Raw genomic sequence first — 13,664 nt, 5'->3', positions numbered from 1 at the left:
GCTTCCTCTTCTTTCTTCTGACCTCTGAGAACTCTCTGGAAACCCTAGCCATTCCACTCGTTCTCTCGTTCTCTCGTGAGTTTCTTCTCCAGTTCTCTGATTCTGTGAGAGTGTGAGACACTGAGTTCTCTCGTTCTCTCTGAGTTTCTTCTAGAGACTGAGAGTGATATTGTTCGGTGGAAGCTGAGAGTGTGAGTCTCCGGTGGAAGCTAGGTAATATTGTTCGGTGGAAGCCCTATTCTGGACGACCGGTGTCCGGTGGCCGGTGCAGTGGATTGTAGAGTGCTGTCACGGTCTAACGGATTTGAAGCCCTTTGTTCTCGGGGGTTTGATTTGGAGAAACGAAGTAATCTCTAAACCCTAATCTTAGACTTACTTAGATTATACTCTTATATGTTGTGATACTTTTGTGTTAGTTGTGATTGTATGATTCTGATGACTGTGACACTGTGAATCTGTTGAGAAGTTCCGGATTCTGATGTCACTTGTCCCTTAGTTGTGAATTTTTGATCCTTTGATTATGTCATTTATGTGGACTGTGACAATGTGAATCTATTGAGAAGTTCTGGATTCTGATGTCACTTGTCCCTTAGTTGTGAATTTTTGATCCTTTTATTAGGGTTTCTATGATTATGTCATTTATGTGGACTGCGACAATGTGAATTTGTTGAGAAGTTCTGGATTCTGATGTCACTTGTCCCTTAGTTGTGAATTTTTGATCCTTTGATTAGGGTTTCTATGATTATGTCATTTATGTGGACTGTGACAATGTGAATCTGTTGAGAAGTTCTGGATTCTGATGTCACTTGTCCCTTAGTTGTGAATTTTTGATCCTTTGATTAGGGTTTCTATGATTATGTCATTTATGTGGACTGTGACAATGTGAATCTGTTGAGAAGTTCTGGATTCTGATGTCACTTGTCTCTTAGTTGTGAATTTTTGATCCTTTGATTAGGGTTTCTATGATTATGTCATTTATGTGGACTGTGACAATGTGAATCTGTTGAGAAGTTCTGGATTCTGATGTCACTTGTCTGTATTGTTTGTGGAAGCCCCTAAGTCCCTAACCCAGTAACCCCTGTTGAGCGTTGGCTGTTGGATGTTGCCTGTGTTGGTGAAAATGGTGGATTGGTGGAAGCCCCAATTGTAACTACCAACTCTTAAATCCAGTAAAATGATGAGAAAGTGTTCAGGCTAACAGGTTCCTGATTACTGGATTTCTTTGTCACTTTGTTATGTGATACTGTGATTGTATCACTGTATGCCTGTATAGATTATAACTTATAAGTTATAAGTTTATGGATGTATGACCCTTAATAGTTAATTCCGTAAAGTCCCAACTATGAAATTTAGAAAAATGATGAAGTTAAGAGGTGCCTGTCTTCTGATTCTGGATTTCTCTATTTCTCTCAGTTGTATGTGACTATCTGAATATCTGTACTTGTTCAATATGTTTCCCACTGAGTAGTGACCACTATACTGATGGTATTCCATTTACTTACATGGAAAATATCACAGAGTCTGGAAGTCAACCTTCTAAATCTTCAATTGATGGGTCTACAGTGGTGGAAGGCTAAACTATTGACACAAATAATCAACAGAATGTGCAACCTACTACTGCAGTTCCTGAGAAGAAGAGGAAGATTGTTGAGTCCAGATCTCCAGTGTGGGATCATTATGAAAAAATTAAAGATAGTACTGGTGTTACTATCAAAGGCAAGTGTATATATTGTGCCAAAATATATCAATGTCAGTCTAAAAAGCATGGTACTACCTCCTTGAGAAACCACATGCTTAGCTGTCTGAAAAACCCCCACTCTAAAGACACTAGACAATCACTGTTAACCTTTCAAGCTATTACAAATTCTGATGCATCTCCTGCTACTGTTGGTGAGTTAGGAACTTGGGTCTTTAACCAGGAAGCTATTAGGAGGGCTTTGGTTGAAATGATTATAATTGATGAACTGCCTTTTAGATTTGTGGAGGGTCCAGGGTTTAGGAAGTTCATTCTGGTGGCTTGTCCTAGGTTTAAGATTCCATCTAGATGGACAATTAGTAGGGACATCAATCTGATTTATGAAGAGGAAAGATTGAAGTTGAAATGTGTTTTTAGGGGGAACACTCAAAGAGTCAGTATTACAACTGACACTTGGACTTCTATTCAGAGAATTAACTACATGGTAGTGACTGCCCATTTTATAGATGAAGAGTGGAAGCTTAAAAAGAAGATTATCTCATTTGTCCCTATTACATCACATAAGGGTGAGGCTGTAGCAAAAGTCCTTGAAACCTGTTTGCTTGATTGGGGGATTAGGAATGTGTATAGTATAACTGTAGACAATGCTTCATCTAATGACACTGCTATAGGTTTTTTAAAAAAGAAATTGATGTCTTGGGGAACATCTACTGTGAAGGGCAAGTATATTCACATGAGATGTATTGCCCATATTCTGAACCTTGTTGTCCAAGATGGCCTGAAACAATGTGATTCTTCTGTGAAGAGGGTAAGGGAGGCTGTAAGATATGTGAGGAGTTCACCTGCTAGACTTAAGAAATTTAGGGACTTGGCTGAGTGGAATGGGATTGAACAGAAATCATCTTTGTGTCTAGATGTTCCAACCAGATGGAACTCTACATATCTTATGTTACAATCTGCAATTATTTATGAGAAAGTGTTTGAGTCACTTGAAGAAAGTGATACTGCATACAAATCAGATCTGTCTGATGCTGTTCTTACTTTTCTTGATTGGGAGTCTGTGAAGAGTTTAGTGGAGATCTTGAAATGCTTTTATGATATGACAATAAGAATTTCTGGTTCTTTATATGTCACTTCTAACACTTTCTTTTCTGAAATTTCTGATTTATACTGCCTCTTGAATGGCATGGTGGAAGCTGGAGGGTCTGTGAAACTGATGGGAGAAAATATGAAGGTTAAATTTGAGAAATATTGGGGGGATATAGATAAAATGAACTTGATGATATTCTTTGCAAACATTCTAGACCCAAGAGACAAGTTAGAGTACATGGCAACACAGATGAATCACATGTATGGTGAGGAAAAAGGTAAACCATACTATGAGAAAGTGATTGCAGCCTTGAAAGAGTTGTTTAATGATTATGCTGCCTCTACTCCTGTCTCTACTCCTGCCTCTACTCCTGTCAGTACTCCTACTGATTTTTCACAGTCTACAGTTGGGAGGCCCCAACATTTGTTAAAGTCACAGATTAAGAAACAAAGATTGGAGAGTGGGGGAATGAAAAAAACTGAGTTAGAAATTTACCTTGCTGAGGCAATACTTGAAGAAGAAACCTCTTTTGACATACTTAGATGGTGGAAGTTGAATGCTGAAAGGTTTCCTATCCTTTCTAAGATAGCTAGGGATGTTTTAGCTATACCAATATCTACTGTTGCATCAGAATCTGCCTTCAGTACATCTGGTAGGGTTTTGGATCCTTTTAGGAGTTCATTAACTCCTAAAATTGTGGAAGCTTTGGTCTGTACGCAGGATTGGCTTAGGCTATCAAATACCCCATTATCAATTGAGGAAAATCTGGAGGAATTGGAGAGATTTGAACAAGGTAACACATTCTATTTTATTTTTTTTTTAACAATTTGTTATTTCCTATTTTCCTTATAATTTTTTGTTGTTGCAGAAATTAGTACTGATGGTGGCAGTGGAACTGGAAGGAGTGGTGGTTCTACACTTGCTACAATTCCTGTAATGCTATGCTTTGTACTTTATACTTTATACTGCTGTTTCTGTTTGAATGTATTCTGTAATACATTTATGCTGTTTGCCTGTTATTCATGACTCATGAGGCTTGCTTGCAGCTGGCTTGGTAACTAATTAAATTAGTTGCTGCCATTGTAAGTTGTTACATTGTTGGTAAGTTGGCACATTTTACAATTTGTTTATGTTTTATACTTTTATTATATTATGGCCATGATGAAAGCTTCCACCAATGATCTGAAAAATAAGGGATTAAGCTGGTATGTTGCTCTATCCTCATGGGGATGTTGTAGCAATTTCCCCTTAATCCTAACTTTGATATGGATAAAAAGCTTACTGAGCCAAGTTTATAAATTATAACTGTCTAATGATATTCTGTTGCTCAATAACTTATTTTTGCTATTTGGCATTTTGACTTATTGCTAACTTTGCTTAAGTTTTGAGTGTTTACAGGAAGATGAAGAACAATAGGAAGAGATTAGGAACTCTAGGAAGACTAGGAAGTAGGAACTTGGAATATTCAGTACTTTTTTGGCATGTAATTGCAATTTGCAAGGATAATTTTTTGACTTAAGTGCATATTCAGTAGTATTTTGGCATGTAATTGCAGTTAGAGTAAAATGTAATTGCATGTATGTTATATTAACTTTTTATATTTACACTGTTTTGTTCAATTTTGTAGTGCTTTTCCTTTATTTCATTATTATCAAACTATCCGAAATTGGTTCGGATATCCGACCGAACCGACCCCAACCGAAGTTCAGTCAAACCGAATAGATTTCTTTGATTAAAAAACGAAATAGGATTTAAATAATGATATCCGAAATCCAAAAGGGTTGCCCATCCGCCCACCCGAACCGCCCCGATCGACCGATGCACCCCCCTAATTCTATGAAGCTCTGTTTCTCTTCTTGGCTGATTTGAATGAATGCTTTCTTTTCTCTTGCTTGTATATCTTAATCGATCCGTCGTGCTTGTTTTCAAGTCTGTTTGGACAATTTATAGCCAATGAAAGCTATTTGCCTGTTGATCAACTTTCGATCTCGATCGTCCATCTTCGTATGTAGTTGATCAAAATAAAGTTGTCAACTTGATCTGAAATGTTTAGGCAGTAGTCATTCACCTTTTGTCAGACAATTTGAATATTTTGCCCGTTGCCATGTCTTGAAATTTGTAGCCTCCAAGATTTGAAAAAGTTTGGCGCGGCAAACTTGACATTTCTTGTCCTTCATAAATGTTCTGACATATCAAGTTGATCAAATAATTCATCTGCTGATTCTTGCTTGAGTATGGTAATATATCTCTGTGAATCAGCATTCTTCGAGCGTCTCTGGTTCCATCGTGAAAAAGTTGTTGTTCAGATAAAATTATATCAGCATTTTCATATTCACAATCCATGTAGAATGATATATTGGAACCTCTATAAAAACTTTATGGCTGTGCATGGTGAGGTGCTCTGTTTCGGTTTTGTGCTTGGTCCACCTTGCATGGTGTGTTTCTTCATTTGGTGCATAGCTTCTGTGAGACTGGTGCATTCCTTCATTTCATGATGCTTAGTCTCCTTTTTTACTTAGTCTCCACCTTGCATAGTCTCCAAGCTACTTAGTTTCCAACCTGGTTAGTCTCCCAAGCTACTTAGTCTCCAACTTGGTTAGTCTCCCAAGTGCATAGTCTCCAACGTGGTTAGTGTTCCAAGTGCATAGTCTCTTACTTGGTTAGTCTCCAAGCTACTTAGTCTCCTTCTTGGTCAGTCCCAAAGCTACTTAGTCTCCCACTTGGATAGTCTCCCAAGCTACTTAGTCTCGTCGATTCAAACTAAGGATCTTTTGGTATAGTTCACACGCGTATCATCCAACTTTTCTAGCATGATTCTTGATGATTTGTATGCAACATAAATGTGTTAAGCTATAATCCCGCTTAACTCTTCAAATAAATTATGATCTTCAAGACTTGTAAGTGTGTTGCATGATATGGGTACACCATACTTTGTGGACTCAAAACTGACTCAAAAAAAATAAAATTGGGGACTACTTGATTTTTCAAAAATACATTCGGCTCATCAAAACTTTACATTTTATTCCTAACAATATCCTAATTTTTATAAAAGGTAATTATTCTCATAATTTTTTTTTCTTTCTTTTGTGAAATTATTATTGTAATTTTATGGTAATGTATTCAAATATTGGAAGAGAACAATAATTAATATAATTAATATAATTAATGAAATTGAGAAATATAAGATTTCTTATATAGAAATGTTTGTGACAAGTTCTTTAAATTATAATTAATAAAATATAAAATATAATAATGAAATGAAATTATAAAATTAACAAAACATCAATATTTATAATTTTTTAAAATATACATACATACACTTTTTAAATTTCTAAATATAATTTTTTAAGTATAAATTTATCAATATAAATTATAATTAATGAAATTATATTATAGAATTTTTCTATATACATATTAATAAATATTTGGTGTATATACAATGTATTATACAATCATATAAGGATATGCATCCCATTAGAGTTTATATTTATTCGTACAAAATTTAGAATTTACATTTTTTATTGATTGCTATGTACAGTTCTCTTAGTTATTATTATTCATATTTTTTGAATTATAATATATATGAAATACAATTTGGAATAAATCAACTAAATTATATGAATTTATTCTTTAAATTTATCTAAATATGTACATGATTAGATATTATATTAACCATACAAAATTTAAATTTTAATTTTGTATGTTATGAAAATAGATACTTGAACAAATATATAAAAGTCCAACTATATTATTATATTGTACATTTTAACATATTTTTATTTTTTTATTTAAATTTTAAATTCATAATAACAAAAAAATTTCCGTGCAACGCACGGGTAAAACACTATATTTAAAAAATTACAATTTGATAAATATCATAAATTATAATAATTAAAAAAATTCAAATATATGAATCAATGATTTCAAAATGAAATTAATATACAGTTGTAAATAAATATAGCATGATTAGATTTACTTTAATTAGTTTTAATTTCTATAATCAAATGACTTTTTTTTATCGGTTTTTTTATGGGAGGCTAAGAAAGTGTTTGAATTGCTGGAAAATATTTTAAAATAAAAATGCATACTGATAAAAAACAATTTCAAAATATTTTATAACCTCTCACAACATGTGTAAATGTTATATTTCATTAAAATACAATTTGATAAATATCATAATTTCTGTTTATAATAGTTAAAGAAAAAAAATAAATAATTCAAAGATGTGAACCAATGATTTCAAAATGAAATTAATATACATTTACAAATAAATATAGCATGATTAGATTTACTTTCATTAGTTTTAATTTTATTAATGAAATAACTTTTATTTTTTAGTTTTTTATTAAAGACTAAGGGAGCGTTTGGGTTGCTCGAAAATATTTTTAAAATAAAAATACTTACTAATAAAAAATAATTTTAAAATATTTTTTAATCCCTAAACATGAAAAAATTTTATATTTTAAAAAAATAAAATTTGATAAATATCTTAAATTAATTATTGCAATATCATTTATGTTTACAATGAGAATACTTAAAGAAAAAATAAATAATTCAAATATGTGAACCAATGATTTCAAAATGAAATTAATATACAGTTACAAATAAATATAGCATGATTTGATTTATTTTAATTAGTTTTAATTTCCTTAGTGAAATGACTTTAATAAAAGTAAAATCATCCTTTACAACATTCCAGCTCAAATTAATATGAATATTAATAAATTAGTAAAAAACTAATAAAGCTTAATTGGTAACAAAATTTTATATGAAAATTAACAAATATCTAATGAATTGTTACGAGTTCAAAAAAAAAAAAATCTAATGAATTGTTACCAAAAATTAAAAGTCAATATGTACATAAAAATGGAAAATGGTTGCCAAGTTCTAAGAATAATTAAATTATTATAATTGTGAAAATAATGGATACAAATTCTACGTAACAAATGAGAAAATTTGTTTGAAATTATGCATAATTTTATAAAGAAATAATAATTTATTAATTATTATTCACATCAATTTATACTATTAATAAAAGTAAAATCCTCATCTTCAACATTCCTGCCCAAATTTATATGAATATTAATTAATTGGTAAAAAAAATTAATAAAGTTTAATTGGTAACAAAATTTTATATGAAAATTAACTAATATTTAATAAATTTTTAACACAAATTAAAGTTAATATGTACTTAAAATGGAAAATGGTTATCAAATTCTGAGAATAATTAAACCATTATAATTGTGAGAATAACGGAAACAAATTCTGCGTAATAAATGAGAAAATCCATTTGAAATTCTATGTAATTTTATAAGAAAATAATAATTTATTAATTATTATTTACACAAATCTATATCTATACTATTAATAAAAGTAAAATCTTCAATTAAAATGCTTTCACCCTTCTGATACGAGATTGCCCTTCAAGTTCTAACGAAAACAATTCAAGTTGATGCTCGCATATGCCATGACTATCAACAAAAGTCAGGGTCAAACACTAACTCACGTTGAGTTATTACTGAAAAAACCAGTCTTTAATCACGGTTAATTGTATGTGACTTTTTCCCGAGTCACCCATCCTGATGGTCTGATGGTCTGATGGTTTTAACTCTAAACGAGGATGGATAAAATTCCGTTACTACTACCAATATCGTCTAGAAAGAGATTTTCAATAATGTATAATTCAAGTGATTGATATAAATAATGTATAATCCGTTGCTATATATCTATATAGAAAATATATCTTCCGTATAAATAATTTCTATAACTGAGTTGCTAGACAACGAGCTAAATAGCTCAATTAATACAAATTCTAAATACTGATATATAAAATCTCTGAAGTTGCAGCATCGAATGCGTATATCTACACGTTAGCTATTAATTGGGCAATTATTTACTCGAATTCAAGCATTGATAACATCAGAAAACATAACCGGTGCAACTCAATTCTTAAATTATACTATATAATATTCGATGTTATAATTTATACAATTGTATATCGATCTAAATATTTTTAAAATATTATAACAAATTCATTCCGTGCAACGCACGAGCGCAAATACTAGTTGTTTTTAAAAGTAAAATCTTTTTTTTAAAAAAAAAAAATAATGTCAAATATTCTAAAATAAAGATCCCTTCCCTATACTTATTTCAAACATTGTCCTCAATGTTGAGAACAAAAATTATAAGTGAAACACAACAAAATGAAATAAAGGTGAAAGGGAAAGAGAATTGGGTTGCTTCCCAATAGCGCTTCAATTATTGTCTGTAGCTAGACACATGGGCATTCAAAGTCCTGCAACTCTATCCATTCAATACTCTGGACTAAGGGATCACCATCGAGGTACTGTTTTAGTCTTTGCCCATTTCCCTTAAATTTTTCACTTGTTTCTGGATTTTCAATCTCACAGGCACCATGAGAAAATACTTCACGTACCACAAAAGGCCCTGTCCACCTAGATTTTAACTTACCTGGAAACAATCTCAAACGAGAGTAAAATAACAAAACTTTCATCCCAAGTTTAAAATTTTTCCTCAAAACAAATTTATCATGGTAAGCTTTAGTCCACTCTTTATAGAGTTTTGAGTTTTCATAGGCCTCATTCCTTATTTCATCTAATTCATTCAAATTTAGTTTTGTAATTCCACCAGCCTTCTGCAAATCAAAATTTAGGAATTTAATAACCCAATAGGCTTTGTGTTCTAACTCTACTGGCAAATGACAAGCTTTCCCAAATACCAACCTGTATGGGCTTATACCAATTGGGGTCTTGTAGGCTGTCCTGTAAGCCCACAGTGCATCATTCAGCTTGATGGCCCAATCCTTCCGGAAGGATTCACCGTTTTTTCCAGAATTCCTTTGATTTGTCTGTTACTCACCTCTACTTGACCAAAGGTTTGTGGATGGTATGGAGTAGCTACTTTATGAGTAATGCCATATTTTTTCAGAAGAACTGCAAAAAGTTTATTACAGAAGTGGGTACCTTCATCGCTAATAATAGCTCTGGGTGTCCCAAACCTGGCAAAAATACCTTTTAGAAATTTCAAAACAACTTTACTGTCATTTGTCCTAGTGGCTACATCTTCAACCCATTTTGATACATAATCAACAGCCACAAGAATATAATTATAACCAAAGGAAGTAGGAAATGGCCCCATGAAATCAATTCCCCCAACATCAAACAGATCAATAACTAGAATATTTGAGAGGGGCATTTCATGACGCTTACTTATATTACCAATCCTCTGGCGTCTATCACACTTAGCACAAAATTCATATGTATTCTTAAACAAAGTGGGCCAATAAAAACCAGACTACAAAACTTTCGATGCAGTTTTCTTCCCACTAAAATGACCTCCGCAATTTAAAGTGTGACTGTGATTCAAAATATTTTGCTGTTCAAACTTAGGAATACACCTTTGAATTATTTGATCAGGACAAATTTTAAACAAATAATGCTCATCCTAAAAAAATGTTTTGCTTTGAAAAGAAAATATTTTTTTCCTTGTGAATTTAAGTCTGGGTGAAATTGACCCGAGACTAAATAATTCACAATGTCTGCATACCAAGGTTCTTTATGCTGTAAAGAAAGCAACTGTTCACCTGGAAACCTGTCATTGATAGGCAGTGTTGCAAAAATCGCGCCTAAGCGGCCATTAGCCGGGTTGAGGAAGGCCGGAATCGACCTCCTCCGCAGCCAGCTGCTTAGGCGGCGCCTAGACCGCCTAGCCTGCCGATCCGTCCCAACCTTCATCTTTTTTTTTTTTTTTTTTTTTTTTTTTTTTTTGCGCTAAGAATCGAGACTTCAGAAGAAAGTCAGAAGTTTGAAGTAGGAATTAAATCGAGACTTCGCCGAAGTCAGAAGTTAAATCGAGACTTCGCCGACCACGCCCATCCGCCTCCGCTTCCGAAGCGTCACCCACGCGACCACGCTCCTCCGCCAATCGCCGGCTCATGTCGGCAACCATGGAAGCGACCTCTGCGCTCAAATCAACGGCCATGTTGTCTTGTTGGTTGAATGATTCTATTAGAACTCGAGAAGACGCAACTCTTCTCTTCTCATGGACTGAAAATCTGAAATGCTTGAAATCTGAAAGATGGTTGAGTGTTGCTTTTTACGTTTTGGGTATCTCAATGCTTGTTGAGATTTGAGAACTACAGTAGTGTTGTTTTTTTACTTTTTGGTTATATCAATGCATGGTTGTTGGGATTTCGGAACATCAGTTGTCACACACTAATATCTTTTTTTTTTTTGAAAACTCACCATAATGTCTCAAGTCTCTAATGTTTAATTTAAAAAATAAAAAATAATTAAAAAAAAAGTAAATCGGTGCCTAGCGTCTTTTTTAACATTGTTGATAAGAATATCAGAATTAGGACAATTATTAGCTGCCTCGGGTAAACGAGATAAATGGTTAGCGACCAAATTCTCGCACCCTTTCTTGTCCTTGATAGTTAAATCAAACTCTTGCAGCAATAAAATCCATCTTATTAGTCTTGGTTTAGCATCTTTTTTAGCCAGCAAAAATTTTAGACCAGAATGATTAGAATAAACAATCACTTTAGAACCAATCAAGTAAAAACGGAATTTCTCTAAAGCAAAGACTATATCCAACAACTCCTTTTCAGTAGTTCTGTAGTTAACCTAAGCATTATCCAAAGTTCTACTTGCATAATGAATCACATAAGGCATTTTATTAATTCTTTGTCCTAAAACAGCACCTATGGCATAATCAGATACATCACACATTATTTCAAAAGGAAACTCTCAATTAGGTGCAGCAAGAATGGAAGCAGAAGTTAATTTTTCTTTCAAAAAGTTGAAAATAGATAAGCATTCATCATCAAATTTAAAAACAAAATCTTTTGCAAGCAGGCTACATAAAGGCCTACAAATTTTTGAAAAGTCTTTTATGAAATGTCTGTAAAAACCTGCATGACCAAGAAAACTTCGCACTTCTTTTACAGATGTAGGGGGAGGTAATTTAGAAATAACATCAATTTTAGCCTTATCAACCTCTATTCCCTTGTCAGAAATTATATACCCCAAAACAATGCCCTCTTTAACCATGAAATTACTTTTTTTTCCAACTTAGGGTTAAGTTCATTTTGACACACTTTCAAGCACATAAGATAAATGAGCAAGGCAGTCATCAAAAGAATCACCAAACAGGAAAAAATTATCCATAAACACTTCAACATATCTTTCAATCATATCAAAAAATATTGACATCATACACCTTCGAAAGGTCGCAGGTGCATTACATAACCCAAATGACATTCTGCGATAAGCAAAAGTGCCAAAAGGGCATGTAAATGTCGTTTTTTTCTTGATTTTCAAGTGCAATAGGAATCTGAAAATAACCTTGAAAGCCATCAAGAAAACAATAATAAGCATGCCCAACTAATCTTTCTAACATTTGGTTAATAAAGGGCAAAGGAAAATGATCTTTTTTTAGTGGCGACATTTAATTTTCTGTAATATATGCACATGCGCCACCCAGTTACTGTTCTAGTTGGGATTAATCCATTTTTTTTCATTAGTAACCACAGTAATCCCATATTTTTTTGGCACTACATGAATTGGACTTACCCATTGTCTGAAATTGGGTAAATAATACCTGAGTCCAGCAAGTTTAGGACTTCAGCGCATACAACCTCCTTCATGTTTAGATTTAACTTGCGCTGATGTTGACGGACAGGAGTTGCTCCTTCTTCAAGTAGGATTCGGTGCATACACACCGTTGGATTTATTCCTTTAATATCTCATACTATCCATCCAATTGCACTTTTATATATTTTTTTAAACTTCTAGTATACTTGTTTCTTGCTCATGTGAAAGGTTAGAAGCAACTATTACAGGATAAGTATTATTTGGACCTAATAAAGCATATTTTAAAGAATTAGGAAGAGGTTTCAGTTCCAGCTTGGGTGAAACTTCAGCTTCAATTGAGGGATGATGTGTTCCCTTGAATTGCTCCAGATAGCCTGTAACTGAACCTCTTTCACCACTCCCCTCTTTTATTGGGCTTTGGTTGAGTTCCACTTCATCAGCTTCAGTTTCTTCGACCTTCAATGGATATTCATCTAAAAACTCAGCAGAAATTATTGAATCTAAAACATCTATAACAAAACAATGACTATTGTCATTTTCAGGCAATTTCATTGATTCAGAATAGAAAATTCAACAATTTTGTTAAGCACAGTCATAGTTAATTTTCTATTCTAGACATCAATCATTGTTTTTGCTGTGGCCATGAAAGGTCGGCCAAGCAAAAGAGGCATGTCCTTCTCATGATTACACTTTTTATTTATGTCTAACACAACAAAATTAGCAGGAATTATTAATTTATCAACTTGGACCAAAACATCTTCTACAACGTCCCTAGGATATCTAACAGAGCGATCAGCAAGTTCGAGGGACATTGTAGTAGATTTCAATTTATCCAGACCTAATTGCAAGTAGACAGAATATGACATCAAGTTAATGCTTGCCCCTAAATCAAGCATTGCTTTTTCTTTCTTAGCATTCCCCACAGTGATAGTTATTATGAAACTACAAGGGTCTTCTAATTTTGGGGGCAAGTCAGTTTGCAAAACAGCACTCACGGTTTTAGACATGAAAACTTTTTCATTATGTTCATACCTACGCTTTCTAGTGTTCAATTCTTTCAAAAACTTAGCATAGGCAAGCATATTTTTAATCATGTCTAACAAAGGTAAATTTACATGCACTTTTGACAACAAATCATAAATTTCAGAAAATGATTTATCAAATTTTGAATTTTTCAATCTACCAGGAAATGGAACTGGGGGAACATTAGACTTAGGGGGCACATACGAACATGGTGTCTGTCCCCTTATGCTTTTTTGTTGGG

At 33.1% G+C, this 13,664-nt stretch overlaps 1 protein-coding gene and 1 long non-coding RNA gene across 2 annotated transcripts; both read left to right on the top strand.

The window, feature by feature from the left end:
• Positions 1-1,790: 1,790 nt before the first annotated feature.
• LOC109178474 (zinc finger BED domain-containing protein RICESLEEPER 2-like) lies at positions 1,791-2,907 on the top strand. The gene is made up of 2 exons (XM_019328107.1): positions 1,791-2,825; positions 2,893-2,907. Exons 1-2 carry the CDS (start codon positions 1,791-1,793, stop codon positions 2,905-2,907), a joined length of 1,050 nt encoding a protein of 349 aa, XP_019183652.1.
• Positions 2,908-2,953: 46 nt separating this feature from the next.
• LOC109178482 lies at positions 2,954-13,259 on the top strand. The gene is made up of 3 exons (XR_002053719.1): positions 2,954-3,083; positions 10,357-10,368; positions 13,250-13,259. It is a non-coding gene; the product is annotated as an uncharacterized LOC109178482 (long non-coding RNA).
• The last annotated feature ends 405 nt before the right edge of the window (positions 13,260-13,664 follow it).

This window comes from Ipomoea nil, unplaced genomic scaffold, assembly GCF_001879475.1.
Source record: "Ipomoea nil cultivar Tokyo-kokei standard unplaced genomic scaffold, Asagao_1.1 scaffold0848, whole genome shotgun sequence".
NCBI lineage: Eukaryota > Viridiplantae > Streptophyta > Magnoliopsida > Solanales > Convolvulaceae > Ipomoea > Ipomoea nil.
This window is presented reverse-complemented; position numbering and strand designations above follow the sequence as displayed.